The 18,535-nt window shown below is 40.4% G+C and overlaps 1 protein-coding gene across 3 annotated transcripts in view; it reads left to right on the forward strand.

Moving 5' to 3' along the window:
* Positions 1–18,535, forward strand: part of daam2 (dishevelled associated activator of morphogenesis 2) — a 116,497-nt gene that overhangs the window by 73,918 nt on the left and 24,044 nt on the right. For all 3 annotated transcript variants that reach the window (XM_073467186.1, XM_073467185.1, XM_073467187.1), the window contains 9 exons: positions 525–619; positions 12,330–12,663; positions 13,254–13,364; positions 14,013–14,116; positions 14,454–14,520; positions 14,657–14,774; positions 15,222–15,360; positions 17,825–17,883; positions 18,105–18,289. In XM_073467186.1, coding sequence (XP_073323287.1) covers positions 525–619; positions 12,330–12,663; positions 13,254–13,364; positions 14,013–14,116; positions 14,454–14,520; positions 14,657–14,774; positions 15,222–15,360; positions 17,825–17,883; positions 18,105–18,289 — 1,212 coding nt within the window. The remainder of the gene's footprint in view (positions 1–524; positions 620–12,329; positions 12,664–13,253; positions 13,365–14,012; positions 14,117–14,453; positions 14,521–14,656; positions 14,775–15,221; positions 15,361–17,824; positions 17,884–18,104; positions 18,290–18,535) is intronic.

An 18,535-nucleotide genomic window follows, 5' to 3' on the forward strand; every position in this document is an offset into this window, starting at 1 on the left:
TGGCTTAGCATGTCATGACGTGTTTCATGCCTTTTTTCAAAGAAAAATAAAATAAAATTTATATTATATAGGTCTTTTTTTAATAAAAAAATATTTCATGTTATTGGCCAAAATTGTAGTTTGTAAATTGAGTAGTTAAACTACAAAAAATGACCCAAAAAGTAGTTGAAATACTTGATGCAGCACAAAATATGAAAGTAGTTTAACTACCAGCAAGTTACAGCAAATTGTAGTTAAGCTATGTAGTTCAACTACAGTACATGTAGTTTAAGTCTCCCCAACACTGGAAATATGTACTGTTGCTGTTTAAATTTTTAAATTTATTGCTGCCAAATTAAGATGAACATTCTTATGTTAAACCAGTAGAAACAATGAAAATCTCTTAATAAAAAGTTAAACATGCAGAATTGTTTGCCAGCAGGTAGTTTGCCTAATGGCATGGTATGAAGCCAAAATTCAGTCATTTTAATCAGTTGTGTCTCCACTAAACTCCATTTTCATTTAATTTCTCACCATTCATACAGATGCAGACCCTATTTGCCTTTGATGAGGAGGAAATGGAAATGAGGAACAAGGTGGTGGAAGATCTGAAGACAGCACTTCGGACTCAGCCAATGAGGTAAGCCAATCTCTCCGTCCAACTAAACTGTGACCTTTTCCTCTGCTGCAGACAGTACAGAGCACCGCATTGCTCGACTCTTCTTTAAAATGTGCTTTTCTGCTATCTGATTTATTGACATTTAATACAGTCCATGTAACATGCTACACAAAATATTTACTTTCCATTTCTGTCTGTTATCAGGACAGGATTGCAGTATAAAAAAGGAAGCCTGTTTGTACTTCCAATTGAAATAGGCCCAAGTTTTGTTATTTAAAGATCTAGACTCCTATTTCTCCCCCCACATGGTCATCAGCAGCTGTTAGGCCTCACTCATCACCACAAAGTAACATTCAAAGGCGCTAGACAGCCGACTATTACAAACTGCCTCCCTCTCCCCATCAGCAGCTCCTTTAAAGCTTTCATTTAGCCTATGCCAGTTGTATGACACAGTGGTTTGGATCAGAGAGAATGTGTTGAGTTTTCTCAAGGGGAGCTATGAAGTGACAGACATAATGTGCAGAGTGACAAAAACCCAGAGCAACGTCACTGTCTGGGTCACGTCTGGGTTGTGAGTGTGTTTGTAGGCCAAGTGTGTATGTGTGTGCATGGTTGTGTTTATATCTGGGCATCCAAGTATGCACTTTCACTCACTTAGCCATCTAATTTTGACATTTTCAAAGTAAACCATAAATTTGATATAACATTATAATGACAATGTTCCCAGGTCACTTTTTTTTTAATCAATAGCTTAAGCATTACAGATGAATAAATTAAGAATTAAAGATTGTGTTACCCCCTTCTGTTGCACTTAAATGATGGAGAAAATTACTAATACCCTCATTAAATGGGATTTATCACATAAATCTGCTCTGATGCTATTCTAGGTGTATCATGATTCTCAAAGTCCACAATTTGATTTGACGGCTATGCTTCCTTTGGTGGCACGTGACCACCCTAATTCTCATCCATTCCAGATTGGGGCTACAAATGTAGTGGGTGAGCCCAGTGTGGTACACTATGAAAAAATTATGATTTCAGCCTGTACAGTGTCTGAGACATGGTTGGGAGAGAAAATTCTAATTAGTTGGATAAGGTCTTGTAACTATATCACAACACATTGCCACAATATTCCTTTATTAACCCTGTTGAGTGCTGAAACATCAGTAAGAATCTACACAGAATAACTACATAGTACAGGAGCAGTTTGAGTGTGGGATTACTTTTTTTACTTGAGGTGACAGGGTTCAGCACATTGCGTATTTTTTTTTGCGAATCTCATAAATGTTGTGTGTCAAGATAATTATGCACCATCAAAAAATAAATGAAGGACCTTTTCTAGGACTTAAATGAGGCAGTGTTACAAATACTTCCTTATATAATAGCAATGTAGCAATGCCTTGTACCCCAGCACAGTATCAGATACTTCAGGTCAATGCTAATATGCCTTTTTCTGTTTTTTTGCCACTCTGTTTCTCTCACACTCATTAAATCCATTAATTATATTCAAGTACACTTGATTTGCGTCATCAAAAGTGGCTGTAATGCACCTGCAGCCATGCTGTTCTCAGAGTGAGCTATTGCTCATTAGCACACAGATGTGTTTAAGTGCTAGAGTGGTGATGTGGGTAGCAGGTGTGTCCCACAGAATATGGGTGTTCAGGGAAGGCCTGGGCAGTATGTTAATGTCCCACCAAGTCTCGCCTTTGTGATAAAATGGGTGACTAAGACAAAAACGACGACTTTGTGCTCGACAGTTTAGATGTCTGTGGGAACTGTGTGGTTTAATGTGGCCATAAGTAAATAACATCCCCTTTATTTGTCACCTCTGTGTCTTTGTTTGTGTTAGTATGCTGTATCCCTTAATGGCAACATTATATGAGACATGGTGATGTCTGTCTGTATTCTTCTTTGATTCATGCCTCTCTCTGGGTGACAGCCTGAAATAGCCCCCCTTCTTCCTTTCCATTGGTATTTCATAGAGGCAGCTGGGCCTGGTTGTGAAGAGGTGCCCTTGTGCTCTGAGCTGCCTGCTCTGCCGGGCCACAGGACCCAAACACATGGTGGGCATGCAGGGTGCCAAGCAGAGCGCACAAAAGCAGCACTTTGTCAGCAAGCCACCCACTGTTGACACTTACAGGCTGATTATGAGCCACTGAAATGTCAAGATGACATCCTCAAGGCATATATTCTGCTGCTTGTAACTGTAAATGGGATGTGACACTGAGACAGGCAAAAAATGAATTTAAAGGTGTTTTTTCTTGCTTCTGCTACCAGTTACATTCATTAAGTTGTGATGGTAATCAGACTCAGTTCTTAGTGCCACAGCCCTGCCTGGCCTCATGTTAACCTTCATAAAATGACCCTAACCTGTTCTACAAAGTTAGGTTAAGATGCCATATTTGGTGAGAGGGATATCAGAATCTGCATGGGGAGATAAATGGGGACTGATGCATCCCTAGGTAAAATAATTCAGTGTTTCTCAAGAAAATAACTGAAATTAAAAGCTGCTTTTTGTTTAGCTGTCGTGTCACAACTTTGCCGTTTTGATTCATCCCCACCTCTCTCGAAGCATCTTTTATGGCCGCAGCAGGCATCTGTTTTCAGCGGAAAAGCATTCTAAACCCCCTCACCTGATTAGAAGAGAAATTCATCTGAAAACAATGAGTCAGAATAAGTTTTTGGCATGTACATTTGTGTACTCCTTGTGTCACATTTTCAGTGTAGCAGTGTAGGAGACAACTTTGCATTTTCCACTAGTACAACTTTAGTGGTTAACATCAGATTTTAGTGATGTTTTCACAGAGGCTCAATTGCTGTATCATTTGATACAATAGACCAGAGTGTAGTATGGATAATGGATTTTTTAGCTGACCATAGTCTCCAATATTATTGTCCTCGGCAGATAAATATAGTAATACATACAACACAAGACAACTATTCCACTAAGAATGCTTGCATTTTGAGACATTCTGTACTTCTAATTTCTTAGGGTGGAGAAACCACCTGTCAATGCATTTGTCAATTCTGAGATTTGGGGCTCTTCAGTAACATGTGTTCAGACTAGTGGAAAGAAAAAAGAAGAAAAAAAATCTCATATTCGGAGCCATAAATCTCCACTTCAGTGTACTTTAATGGACCAAACTTTACAGTTTTATTCCTTTCTATGTATATTCTTCAGGATTTTACAGGTTTGCTCACAGATCATTGATAGCTTGATTTGTGTAAGTGTTTTCCAAAAAATAAATGAAAATAGATTTTTATGATATTCTCTGATTTATGAATAATAATGATAAATGAGAGATAGTAAAAATTCCATAAAATGTCAAAAGGCATTGTGGGTAATATAGGAAATGTTACATGTCACATCTCAAACGTTACCTCCAACAATGAGAGGAGACAGCAGGCAGGTAGATTTCTTGCTGTGAGGGGTGCACTTCATTAGCTGTTTACCAGAAATTGTTTTAATAGCCAATTTAATGGCCCAGATGTCTTATTACAAATATAAATTTGATCAATTATAAACAGCCGTAAAAGTGAGACATTTGGAAAATTGGCTGAACAGCTCATCTAATTTTCTGTGCCGGTAAATATGGCTTTGTTTACCAGTAAGTCAAATGGAGCTTGGCCATCACACGGGAGTGTTTACTCACATAAAGCTGAATCTCAATTGAGTTAATATGCAAACATGACCTGCTACAGCCAGCTGTGTAGTCAAATTCAATCTACTCAGTCTGGATTACATTTTAATTTAGCTTCCAAATATAAAAATATTTATATTCTCCTGTGGTATTTTAGCTACATTGTTAAGTGTACTTATATTAGCACTGTTGACCTATTGACTCCTCTTCACATCTGAACTGATGTTTATGTCTGTGCTGATGAGCATACTGTGTGTGCATTCTTGTATCTAAGATATGACGGTTTTCGATCACTGTCATTTCCGTGATCAGCATGACTGCAGGAGGACAGGATATGAAGCTTTCCTGGAAGTCGCTGAGGCCATGCTGGCCCAGAATGCACTGAAGTCCCAGACTCATGTCAGTAGAGCATTGCAATGCTTCCCAAGACAGCTCTCTGGACTTTGTATCTGCAAATCTCTTCCAGCAAGAATATTGACTCGAGTCGGCTGCTCCTGTGTCAATAGGCCTTTGGACGATTTGCTACCACCACATGCAAATATTATCCTTCAAAACATTTTGCTGCCAGATCTCTCAAAGGTTCCGCTTAACAGAGAGTGAACTTTATATCTGTTTTCATATATTACCAGATACATTAGTGGGAGAGTGGAGTATCACACCTTAACAGAGTCTTGGATGGAGCAATGTTTTTGCTTCTCTCAGAGTGCAGATTTCTCACCACTTTGCATTTGAGGGTCTTAAATCAGGGACAGATAGGTACACTAGACACAAGCCAGTTTAGAAGTAAAGAGACTAAGCCTGCTTGTGAGGGAGGTTTGTGTTGGAATGGCAATAAACATATGGAGAGCAGAACAAAGGTGGCAAAAGTGGGGATATATTCAGCCCTTACTTTGATCCCTGATACATTTGGCTCTCCATGTAATTATATACTATACATCCTGCTTAAAACCACATACTTACATACTTAAGTTACACAGGTACAGGAAGGTGAAATGTTTGAATATATGAATGTAAAATGTTTATATTTAAATGTTTAAATATGATTTGTACTTATATAAAGATAAAAAAAGATAGTCTACTGTGGCCTAGGAACAATAATGACCACCTTCACCATAACCCATCATGATGCCATCCTCAATTTTATGGAGTTGTGACAGCACCCCTCACACAACCCCTGGCACTGGGCCAGTAAAGGTAGACATTTAGAACATGTATGTTCAGCTGAGTGACTCCTCTCTGGACATAGAGGTCTCTGGAGCTTACTCTTACTCTTATGATTCTCACACAGTTTGTTAAGACTTTCCTGTGAATTTTGTTCTAACTCTGTAACTGATACAACTTCAAATGTAGCAAAGTACAACACTTGAGATACATTTTTTCTTATTCTCTGAGCCAACTTTAACCGTGGCCTGAGGGATTATGTTTTCTTGTGAACACAATATTTCAGGAATGCCTTGAGGGAATTTCTTCAAAATTGACACAAATTCCCACTTGAACGCGACAATGAACTGAATACATTTTGATGATTAAGGTAGACCTTTGATTACAGGTCACTGTGACCTCACAAAATACATTTCTGGCCATAACTCAAGAATTCATATGTTAATTCTAACAAATTTTCACACGGTCAAATACGAAGCAGAATTAGGTTTATTGACCAAGCATATGAGCACATACAAGGAATTTGTATTTTACACACTAATAGACATATAGCTGATATTGGGCTTAAGGTGATTACCGTTGCACCATGTGACAAAGCTCTCTATTGGTCCTCTGTAAAAACAGTCTAAGTGAAAACATACATGTCAGTAAATTGCAACTTGACTGTCGTGTTGGGCCTAAAACAGTGAGGCGGTTTAATACTCAAAAAAAAAAAGTACAGGTACACAAAAACGCCTTTGTTGCAGTAACATGAGTAAATGTAATCCATTACATCCAGCCTGTGGCTTAGTAAACATGTTAAGGGGCCATTGTGGAAGCATTGCCCACTCTTGTCCAAGTCACACAAACTGATGTAGACTTCTCCCTGTATAGTTAACTATAAACCTAGTCCATAAGAGTCATTTGCTTCATGCCATGATATACTATACACATCACAGTTGTGCACCTTGGCCAGCAGTTTTATTGTGATCTGTATATGTGTGTGTATGTGTGTCAGTTTTATGTGTGCTGCCCTTTGTTCAGCTCTTATTTTACCACGCTAGGCCTCACATCAAGTGAAATGTATTTGAGTGAGAGCAGATACTTCTGTCAACTAGTTTAAAGCAGCACCTCTGAATAACCTCCTGGGCCTTTGTCCACACTCAAGTCCTTTCATAGTAGAAGAAGATGTGTGTGTGTTTGTGTGTCGCCTGAACGTAGGTGAGGGGATGTTTGGAAGAGATCTTAAGTGTGTGGCAAACGTGTTGATGAGATTAAGGGTGGAAGAGAGGCAGAGAGCACATGGCTGCTTGAGTGCCCTTAGTGTACGTGTGGAAATGTTGCACATTGATGAGTTTGTATGGTTAGGCTTTGAGGCAAGAATGAACTCTCGACCGACTGCCTGCCACACATGGGTTATCCACAGTTCAAAAAGGCAGAATGTTTTGTCTGTGCAACTAAAACCTCGAAAAGTCCAGTTGGTTTGAATGAATTTCTGAATATTAGCATCTGGATTAGTTTTCTGCACCGTCCTGTTCATTTAGAATACTGTCTGCCTCTGGTTGAGGGGTTGAACGCAATGGAAATTGCATGACTCTAAATGGTTTTGTTTGAATTTTGATCAGCAGCAAACCAAATGTTGCATTTGACCATGCTTGACACACACACTGCACTAATTTTTTGCCTATACTGTCACTTTTGTTTAGACTCATCCAATTCCAAGTTATGTTCCTCATTTCTTTCTTTTGTCTGTCTGAAGAACTTAATGTTTGTGTGTGCGTGGTTGGCTAAGCCTCGGTATTGTTCAGCTCTGCCTGAGCTCATATAGTATGCAGTGGTTGTCTCTGTCTTGAACGCAACCCCAGCGGCTTTTCAAGTATGCAGTGGTTGTTCCAAAAAAGGAAGAAAAAAAAGAAAAAGGCCTGCACGCCACTCGGCTGAGCGTGAATGTCAGCGGATAGGAGAAGAGGGGACTCCAAAGTCAGAGGAGATGGGATCAATTGATTCAAGTGCTCGCTGGAGAGAAAATGAGAGTGGATAGATGTCAGCTCTCTATAAGGTTTTATTAACAGTACAGTAGATTAGTCACTGTCAAAGTCATGCATATGGGTTAGTGTATGCATGCATCTATCTTCCTACTTTCCCCTGTGCAAGCACATGCACTTGCATTTGTTTATGGTGTATAGGATGTGTGCCTGTGTCTCTGGTGAGCTGTCGGCAAACCAGCAGAGTGAAGTGAAGCAGGCAGCAAGCAAAGCCTTGAATCCCGTCCACCTTTTTGAACCCACACTCCAGAAACAACGTGTCTCGCCCTCTGCTTTCCATACACTCATCACAAAGATGTTCAGCTTAATTTCTCCTGCAGCATAAAACAACTGAGGTGGCCTCGTAGTCCACAGACAGGCATAAGGGTATTGCTGTCTTCTGTGCTGGCCAAAGACTTGTCACTGATGTAAGATGTGCAACTTTAACAGTTGAATCAGTTCTGCCTTGCTCCAGTTCCAGTGTCTGTGTTGCATCTGAATCAAGTCATATCTAATATAATGGATTCATTTTTTGCCACCTCAGTGTTGAGTAGAGGCCGAGACTGTGGCGTCTGTCCTGAAACAAGAAGCACATGTCTGCTGAAAGGATGTGTGTGTTCTCTATGATTTCACTGCATTTCTAAGGAAGTCTGACTGTCTGCATGCATGCATGCATGCATGTAGCATGGCCTTCTTGATCTCATCCGGCACTGCTGAAGATCATAGGATTATATGTCTTTGAGAGATTTACTGGTCATGCCAGGTAAAGTGTGTGTGCGTGTATGTGTGTTCTGGAGCTCCATAGCAAAGCAGTGTTGCAGCATTCTCCTAAACAACTGAAGAAACATAAAAGAAAAAAAAACAACATAAAACACCCTCACGTTCAAGCTTCACTTGACAGGCTGCATGCTAATGTTTTTAGCTTAGCAACCACAGTGAGGATGTCATCTTAAAAAAGGGCACATAAAAACTCTTTTCAAATCAGTTTGGGGTCTCAGGGCTTCCAGAGACTTGAGTTATGCCGGATGAGCTGTATGGAGCCATTTTATGTGTTTTGTCTTTGGTTGTTTTTTAAATTTCAAAACAAGTCCTCTTCAAGGCCTACTTAAGTTCCTTAAGAGTAGGCTATTTCTGTTCCAGAAATGTTTTACCGGCTATGACGCCACTGAATTTTCATGTGTTTATTTATTATTAAGTGTTTATTTGTGATGGCTAAGGTTAGGGTAACGGTCTAGGGAATACATTATGACAATGAGAGTCTTCATAATATGGAAGTCTAAGCATGTGTGCATGTGTGTGCTTATGTCTGAATCTTATGGAAATCTGGGACTGATTGTGTGTGAGTGGGGGAAGAGCTGTGGCCTCAGTGTATGGGATAATAACTGGATGATTTACATTTTTTTGTGCAGTATTTTTTCCACGCCTGCCCAAGCCAAGACAGCAGTGGGAGGGGATGGAACTTCTGACATCAAAACAATGTATCTGTTACAATGAGTAGCAGTAAATCTCAACTCTCAGACTTTCTCCCTCTTTCCTCACTGTCCCTTCCACTTTCTGACTCCATCCTTCTTTCCTTTTCCTTTGTTCTCACTCGTCTTCTCTCTCCTCTCCCTCTGCCGCTTTCACCCCTTATAAAAGCCCTGATTTGTTTGAAATAATTTATGAGGCCTATCAGGAATCTTAGTGAGTGGGAAGGTAATTTACAATACAGCCCTCAGATGGTTCGCAAGACGTGACATCTCTCAATATTTACGTGTCCTGCCTGTCATTCGGTTCATTGGGAGTACCTGTTCAGGATGGGAAAACAGTGGCTCTGGAGGAGCTTTAAATTGTGTGCCTCATGATGTTATCAGGGCTATCTTTGCTTATGCAAATTACATTTACATTTACATGTATGGCATTTAGCAGACACTTTTGTCCAAAGCGACTTACAATAAGTACATTTGTCACAAGAAAGAAACCACGACATATCACCGTCGATAAAGTAGAAAAGAAAAGAGAAACAATTTTCAAGCCCTCATCTGAGCAAAGTAGCTGCTATTTTTATCGAGGATACCATAAGTACAAAATTGCTATGATGAAAGTGCTAAGGGTAAGAACTTACAAGTGCATATAATTTCTTTTTTTTTTGGGGGGGGGGGGGGGGGGGGGGCGGTTCCACCACTGGGGCGCCAGAACCAGAGAAGAGTCGCGACTTCGCTGAGCGGCCTTTGTTTGCTCTCAGCGATGGTGGTACCAGTCGGCCAGCTGATGTAGTAGAGCGAAGTGCTCACATTGGGGCGTGTGGTCTGACCAGTGTTTGGAGGTAGATGGGTGCAGTTCCGTTGACAGCCTTGAAGGCCAGCACCATGGTCTTGAGGAGGGGGGTCACATGGGAGAATTTGGGTAGATTGAAAACAAGGCGTGCTACAGCATTCTGGATACGTTGCAAAGGTTTAGTCGCAGAGGCTGGGAGTCCAGCCAAGAGAGAGTTGCATAATCCAGGCGGGAAATGACCAGCGATTGGACCAGGAGTTGCGTTGCGTCCTTTGTGAGGAAAGACCGGATCCTGCAGATGTTGTAGAGGGCAAATCTGCAGGATCGGGCCACCGCGGTGATGTTGGAAGTGCAGGATAGTCCGTCGTCAAGGATCACACCCAGGTTTCTCGCAGTCGATGAAGGCGATACCGTGACGTTCTCGACAGTGACTGCCAGGTCCATGTGAGGGCAGTCTTTCCCCGGGATGAAGAGGAGTTCAGTTTTACTGAGGTTGAGCTTGAGATGATGCGCAGTTGTCCAAGCGGAGATGTCTGCCAGACATTCCGAGATGCGCGTGGCAATGTGAGTATTGGAGGATGGGGGAAAGGAGAGGAACAGTTGGGTGTCGTCAGCATAAAAGTGGTAAGAGAATCCATATGATGTGATTGCAGTGCCCAGTGATCTAGTGTATAATGAAAACAGAAGCGGTCCGAGTACTGAGCCTTGAGGGACGCCAGTTTCCAGGGAGCAGGGTTTGGACAAGGAGCCATTCCACGTGACCTGAAAGGTGCGATTTGTCAGGTGTGATGCGAACCAGGTTAGAGCAGAGTCAGCAATGCCAAGTTCAGCCAGATTGGAGAGGAGGATTTGGTGGTTGACTGTGTCAAACGCAGAGGATAAGTCGAGGAGGATGAGGACTGACGAGTGGGACGAGGCTTTGGCGGCACGGAGCAACTCAGTCACTGTGAGAGGGCCGTCTCAGTGGAGTGAGCAGTCCTGAAGCCTGACTGATTAGGGTCTAGGAGGTTGTTCTGAGAAAGGTAGGAGGACAGTTGGTTGTAGACAGCACGTTCCAGAGTTTTAGAGAGGAACGAGAGAAGAGATACAGGTCTGTAGGTTCGGATGTCAGCCGAGTCAAGGGTGGGTTTCTTTAGGAGTGGCTTTACTGTAGCTGTCTTGAAAGGAGCTGGAATACGGCCTGAAGTGAGGGAGGAGTTGATCAAATAGATGAGCTTTTAACAGTAAGCCTGCTTTAAAAACTAAAGTTGTGAAGTTTGAAAGATGTGGGAGGCAGAAAGGGTCTAATGAAAAGATTCTATTGATTGCTATTGGGCTGGATCTAACGATTATTTTGTTTGGCAATGAATCTTTTGATTATCTTCTTGATTGATAGAGTAAATGGTGATATTTATTTACTGTCATAGAGGAGTAAATAAACCGGAATATGTTCACATGCTGGAATCAAGCTGGAATCAGAGAATTTTTTTTTTTTTTTTTTTTCTTAAAAAATTAATCAAGTCAATTAATTGATTATCAAACTTTTTCCCAATTAATTTAATAGTTAACAACTAACCAATTATCGATCATGATATCAACAATGAAATGATATCGATTATCAACAATGAATTATCGATTCATTGTTTCAGCTCTATTGGTTCCATCATGGGAAATGTAGAGAATAAAAGTCAGGATATCAACTTCATTCATTCTTTAATGTGTCTTGTGAGTACCCGCACTTTATGGAAGTGCAACACTAAATGACTGGGGTACCTCTAACCAATTCGTTAATTAAGTTAAAAATTCTCGAGTCTTTTTCAAGCCAAACCTTTGCTTTTTCTTATCCTTCAAAAGACTTACTGCCTTTATCAGTCTTTGGATTATTTTAAACTTTTGTTTTTTTACTGTTGGTCAGACAAAACAAGTGAATTGTGGGATTTTGTGATTTTGTGGACAAAATGATAAATCTACATGATAAAATGAACAAAATATCTGATTATCTGATGTGTTGCAGCCTTTAAATAGATGATAATTTAATTTGAATTGATTGCTGAAATTAATCATTCTCATGCTTAAGCAGCATTTGTTTTATTATTAATATTGTAGAGCATTTTGTGCCTTTACTCTGAGAGATATGGTGAATGGTCCTCAGTTGGACTTGAACTAGGAACAAAGTCATTCATTGTTGGCAACCTGGACATTGTGGCATATCTTTAAATACTTGCCATAAAGCCATTGTGTTGTTAAAAAAAAAACAGAATCTAAAGATGCTTTAAGGTGTTACTGGCATTTGCTCATTTTAAAGACATAATATGTAACATTTCTGCATTAATATGTGTAAAAACGACTAGGCCTTTTGTTATATGTTTTGAATTGTGTACTCGACTGTTGCTGTAACTTCAAGGAAACCATCAGATGATAAGTCAGAGAGTGAGGAAGGAAGTCATTGAACATGATGTGAATAAAGCTTAAACACATTATCACGTCCATCAGCATTTCTGCCCAGATCATGTCAGATAGATCCTACACTACTTCACTTCATCAAATTATGTCTTTTGTTTTTTAATTGGTTTTGTTGACCTCAAAAGGCCAAAGTTACATATGTGTGCATTATGTATATTATGTCATTCACCCTGCTCATGTTTTACTTAACTCCGAATCTGTACTAATTTTCCTTCCCAATTCCTCCAGGTTTGTCACACGCTTCATTGAGCTAGATGGCCTCACCTGCCTCCTCAACTTCCTGCGCAGCATGGACTACGAGACATCAGAAAGCCGCATCCACACCTCCGTCATCGGCTGCATCAAGGCCCTGATGAACAACTCCCAGGGACGCTCGCACGTCCTGGCCCACCCACAGAGCATCAACACCATCTCACAGAGCCTGCGGACGGAGAACATCAAGACCAAAGTGGCAGTGCTGGAAATTCTGGGGGCGGTGTGCCTGGTGCCCGATGGACACAAGAAGGTGCTGCAGGCCATGGCACACTACCAGAAATATGCTGCTGAGCGGACTCGCTTTCAGGTGAGGGAAAGTGTTAAATGTGCTGTTTTGTTGCTTGAATTGTGGTCAGGTCTCATGAGACAGACATCCTTATGGACCCTACTGGAGACCTGGGGCAGGCAGAGATTATGGGAAAGGGCAGAGAAAATATTTCTGATTAATGTCCATATAAATCAAGTTGCAGTCATTATGCTGCAGCACCCCAGACTTCTTGCCTCAGGTTAAGTCAACACTCTGGTCATATTAAAGGCAGGTGAGGACATCCAGAGTTATAGAGGTCAGGGTATGTGTAGCGCTGCAGTGACTAGCAGGACTGAGTCAACAAGCCACATTTCACCCATCCCCCTGGGGTTAGTGGTAAATCATGCCCCCTCAGTCTGTATAAGAGGGAACGAAGGGTGTGAGAAGTGAAAACAGTGTCCCTGTGTTGCCAGTTTCTCTTCAATGTTGTGTTAACAAATCAATTTTGATAAACTAAGATTTCCATGTCAGTTCAGAGAGAAGTTCATTTAATTTCTGACTTAGTTGCTATCTGATGATTTCAGTGTTGAAATATACTTAAGATCAAACACACTTGCTGACTAACCTTCCCATATGTCTGTACCATGTAGACGCTGCTGAATGAGCTGGACAAGAGTACAGGCCGCTACAGAGACGAGGTCAATTTAAAGACTGCCATCATGTCCTTCATCAATGCTGTGCTCAACGCAGGAGCTGGGGAGGTCAGGATGTACACCCATGCCATTTAGAGTATAATCAAATACCTGTAATTAATGTACCTAAACCTCCTGCAGTGTTTTAACTCCATCTTGTAGTATCGGATCAGTGTGCTAGGTACCTGACAACGCGGCAGAATATAGATAGATAGATAGATAGATGGATGGATGGATGGATGGATGGATAGATAGATGTGTGTGTGTGTATATGTATAATGTGTGTGTATATAGAGCAACATAAGAAAATGTGAAAAAAGTGAAGGGGTCTGAATGCACTGTATATATATGTATGTACTGTATGTATATGTGTGTATATAATTTACATTTAAAAAAGAGTAAAATTATTTTCCCAAATCTTTCTTTTAAGTTTCAGTTTAAAGGTATTTTACATTTAAACTTAAAGGTTCAACATACCTACCTTAAGTTTTGTTCATCCAGACAGACACCTTGTACCTGTATGCGCTCAGATGGGAAAGCCTTTTAAAGATAACAGTCACATGATTTTTCTGTGGAACATCTTTGTTGATCACAAACATCCTCCTTTCACAGGTGCTAAAATGTGAATGGGTATTATGAGTACAGATACCCAGATACAAACTAGACATTTAATAGATATTTCATCATCATCTGTTATTGTTCCTCTTTTAATTCAAGGACAACCTTGAGTTCCGCCTCCACCTAAGGTACGAGTTCCTAATGTTAGGCATCCAGCCGGTCATCGACAAGCTCAGAGAGCACGAGAACGCCACTCTGGACAGGTGAGAATAAGACTAAGGAGCAATCAACCAATAAATGATCATCCTCCTCAGTAACCATTGTGCACAGCAGACCTGCTTCACCTTTGTGTCATGTTGAGATTTACTTTACTTCCATATTGTATGTATTATATATGATGTGCCAAAAATCATTCACAGATGAACGAATGCAAACTATAAAGAAAAAAGCATTATATTCTGGGCTTTATAAGCTGGCAGGGGTCCTGAATTGTCAAACAGAGCCTGTGGTCTCCAGGACCCCTAACACAACAGTAGTTGTTTAGTTTAGTTGAGGTACAGTAAACATGTTAATTTCAGACTGTTATTTCTTTCTGTCAAGGCATTTGGACTTCTTTGAAATGGTGCGGAATGAGGACGACTCTGAGCTGGCCAAAAGATTTGATTTGGTGAGTAACCTCTTATTTTCTTGTCAAACTAATATTGGTTCCCGTACTTCCTTGGATGTATTGCTTAAATGATCCAAATTCAAGCAGAGCAATGGTCAGACATAAAAGTAATTCAAGTCTGGATCTTTTTGAATAGACCCATGTAGATACTAAGAGTGCTGGTGCCATGTTTGAGATGATCAAGAAGAAGCTGAGCCACACAGATGCCTACCCCAACCTCATCTCCATCCTCCAACACTGCCTGCAGATGCCCTGTGAGTAGATAAATAACAAGAAATGTGTCTTTGGTTGTTGATACTAATGGCAATATATTGATATTTACTGGAGTAGTGAACCTTGTTTCCATTGCATAAGAGCCTTATGGGATCGTAATGATTGTTCTTGGGATTAGTCAAACCCTTGGGTGTTGCCAGGGAAAGAGAATTATTGCTTGTGAAAAACCTTAAATATTGATTGCAAAACACATTAAAATATAAATTTTTCTTTGGCAGGTGACCATGGTATAAGCTGGATAATGCCCTTCGAAGTAATCATAATCAGGAATTAATGGCCTCTGCATCGTCCATTTATTACTGAAAATGGACATCTCTTTGGGCATTATCCCTTAAATAAATCATATATGAAGTGTACCTTTCATCATAGGCCAAGTTTTAATTTTGAATTGATTACCTGACCATTTCTGTCTGTGACTCCACACCCAGATAAACGTGGCGGTGGCAGCCTGCAGCACTGGCAGCTCTTAGACAGGATCATTCAGCAGATAGTCCTCCAGGACGACAAGGGAGAGGACCCTGACATCGCACCTCTGGACAACTTCAGTGTTAAGAACATCATTCGCATGTAAGTGGAATCTTGCTATCCTTGGTCAAAGCAGTCTTTTGTCAGTCCTTTGGCAGCCTATACCCATTGATACTTTTACTGTCATACAGTATGTTTCCTGTTCATATGCATTCACATGAATGCCAAAAGATGTCAGATGTCATACTCTCATTTCTGAACATATCTTGTGGGTATTGCATCCAGTCAGCATCACTTCTAACTAAGATTAAAGACCGCCCTGATATCAGCACATTGTAAGAAAATAAATAAAATTGAGTGTTTGGGGCATGGCTACAAGGCAGAGAAGCACTGGAATTTATAACTAGAGTTATGCATCAGAGCTTTAGCGTAAGGCAACATTTACAGCAACCCAGTATTCACTTGTGTAAAAAGACCTTTTTCAACGCTCTTGGCCTGGCTTTCATTTTTTTTTTACTTTTAATGGGAGTGGAAAATGTGAGGTGAAGTGAAGGTGGCAGCAGGGGGCCGTGGGTAGAATCGGAGGAAGAGGGTGAATTGGCATGAAAGTGGAAAACAGAGATCAAAAGGAAATTACTCTAATCGCATTAAGCAGGTAGGCTGGCCAAGTCAGCCATGTTTAGGTGTGGCGAAGCAGTCACTACACTACATGTAGAAGACAACATGGAGAAATAATAGGAAAATGCAGCCATTATGACTTGGAATTAGATGTTTTCTGTATGTCATCAAGGGCACAGTCAACACTGTCACCTACAGAGATTTGGATTCCAAATGATCATTAACATTTGTTGGTTCTTGTGGTCTGGGTTTCACTGACTTTTAAAACGTATCTGCACTTGTGTTCAGGAGGGAATGACCCCAGTGTGTGCTGAGTGTAGGTAGTGTTTAAAGATGGCATTCTGGGCTTTGTCCATACAATACATTTGGTGCGTAGTTCTCCCACCAAGTTAACTTTATTTTCACTTTCTGATGTGCTGTCATTCTTTTCTGTCACCATCTTTTTTCTCTTCCACTTTCTTGTGATTTTTAAGTCAAGCTTCAGGTCAGTGATGAATGTGTTTAGTCTCAGCGATGAAAGCAATGTATAAATCTAGCGTGGTAAACTTTGGACCCTGCTAGCTCCTACTGTGTTCACTAATTCAGTCACTTCTGTTTGTGCAATCAACTCACTTGAGGGTAATTCTTTCAAGTAGCGTACAGAAAGTGAACTTGGATGATGCTTCTAAGCCCGGATGTCCATTACTGCCCATTGCAGATCCATCACAGCAGTCAAAACCTATCCCTCACTTTAAATTTTTGCCAAAGTCTTGTTGTGTTTCCATTAATAAACATTACTCTCCTGGAGTAAATTATGCCTGGAAAGAGGGTGCATACACTGAGCTTTCCTCATGCTTTGGCCGCATGCCGGAGGCCCTGACTGTGAGCGGGTGAAAATGTTTTGTCTGGTGTAGCAGCGGCTCAGAGGGGGACGTTAAAACAACTGTTAAAACAACTGGGAGACAAAGTCATTCATCATCTGCGGTCACCATGACGACGGCTCTGACTACTAACTCTTGACACAAAATTAACACTCTTGTACAAAATCACATTTTTCCACAGCTTTGTAAAGGTATTTTTTTTGACTGGTCAACAAAATGAGTTGGATCCATGGAGTGTTGCCCGAGCTGTAATTAAAGTAGCACTGACTGTAATCAAGTTCAGACTGTCCTATTCACTAACATAAGCATTAGGAAGACCTGATTAATGCTTTGAATTGCCTTGTGGATTTCCTAGTGTGAATTAATTACAAGTGTTTAAGTGTGAATCATTACCACAGTGATGTTATTTTATCCTTATTGGCAGTCATTACTCAGCACTCTTCCTTTTTTAGTACTGCCTTCTCTCATGCTCTCTCTGTTTCATTGTGTCTCTTATACTCTGTGCTTAGTGACACTGAAACATGTCTGTTCTCTCAACTCTAGTCATGGCTTCCACCGGTGCTCAAGGTTTCACTTTCTAGTCTTTCTCCATCTGAATTAATTTCTCAAGACTCTCCAGTTGATAATCTTTTAACTTCTCCTTCATTCAGTTTTTTTACATATTGCATTCTATATTCTATTATACCAATGTGCAGCTTCCCTGATTGCTTCATTATCAGGAACGCTCATTTCTCACATTAATATCAGAACATCATTGTAACCCTCTTTGACTTCAAGCTGAACATAACTGAACACAGTATTGCAGGGTTTATTTAAGCACTAATGTGTCACACAGCTTTAAAGAGCACTCTGCATCAACCCAGTCAATGTTGGTAATGAATCTGAACTCCTCTCGCTAAAAGTAAGTGAAGAACTGTTGTCAGTGATCAACAGATTTCCAATCAAATTATTGAACTTCCTCAAAATGTTCTGACTTGGCTTGGTTGGACTGCAGTTGACCCCCATGTGCAAGCATTTTGTGCAAGGCTATTCTCAGTTTGTCTGTCTATTTTTGTGTCTGTGCTCATTTTTGTCTGCCTGCTTCACAGGTTGGTCAATGAGAATGAGGTGAAACAATGGCGAGAGCAGGCAGAGAAGTTCAGGAAAGGTAAAACTTGTTTTACACACTGCACTCTGCAGGTTGAAAGAGAAAATGCATCATCAAATGTATCATGCATTCTTATCTCCATCCATCTGTTTTCATATACTCTATGTATATATTTGCCAACAAATCACTATCTGCTTCTCTGTATGTATCTATTCTTGTTGCATTTTATTATCTGAATTTTCATCCCATTAACAAATTTCTGCCCCATTGTTTTCTTTGAGATCATGGAGAGCTGTTAGCTAAACTAGAGAGGAAGGAGCGTGAGTGTGAAACCAAGACCCAGGAGAAGGACGATATGATGAAGACTTTGAACAAGATGAAGGACAAACTCCAGCGCGAGGGAGTGGAGTTGCGCTCTGCCAGGGAGCAAGTCATGGACCTGTCCTCACGCATCAATGACATAGCTGTGAGCAGTGCTGCTTTTAATATTACATTACAATATGACACATACAACATGCTCCATGATTCTGTGATGTGCTTTTAAGTAATGGCATAGCCTATTGCTAAGTGATTTATTCATCTTAATAATGGATTTTTCTAAATTAGTTTTTTTCCCACTTTTTTACAGTTTCCCTTAAGAAAAATTACCCAATTAAGTTTTTAAAAAATGCTTCAAAATTTAGTGATATTATTTGTTTGCTTTCTCACTCAT

This window comes from Pagrus major, chromosome 5 (assembly GCF_040436345.1).
Source record: "Pagrus major chromosome 5, Pma_NU_1.0".
Lineage (NCBI taxonomy): Eukaryota > Metazoa > Chordata > Actinopteri > Spariformes > Sparidae > Pagrus > Pagrus major.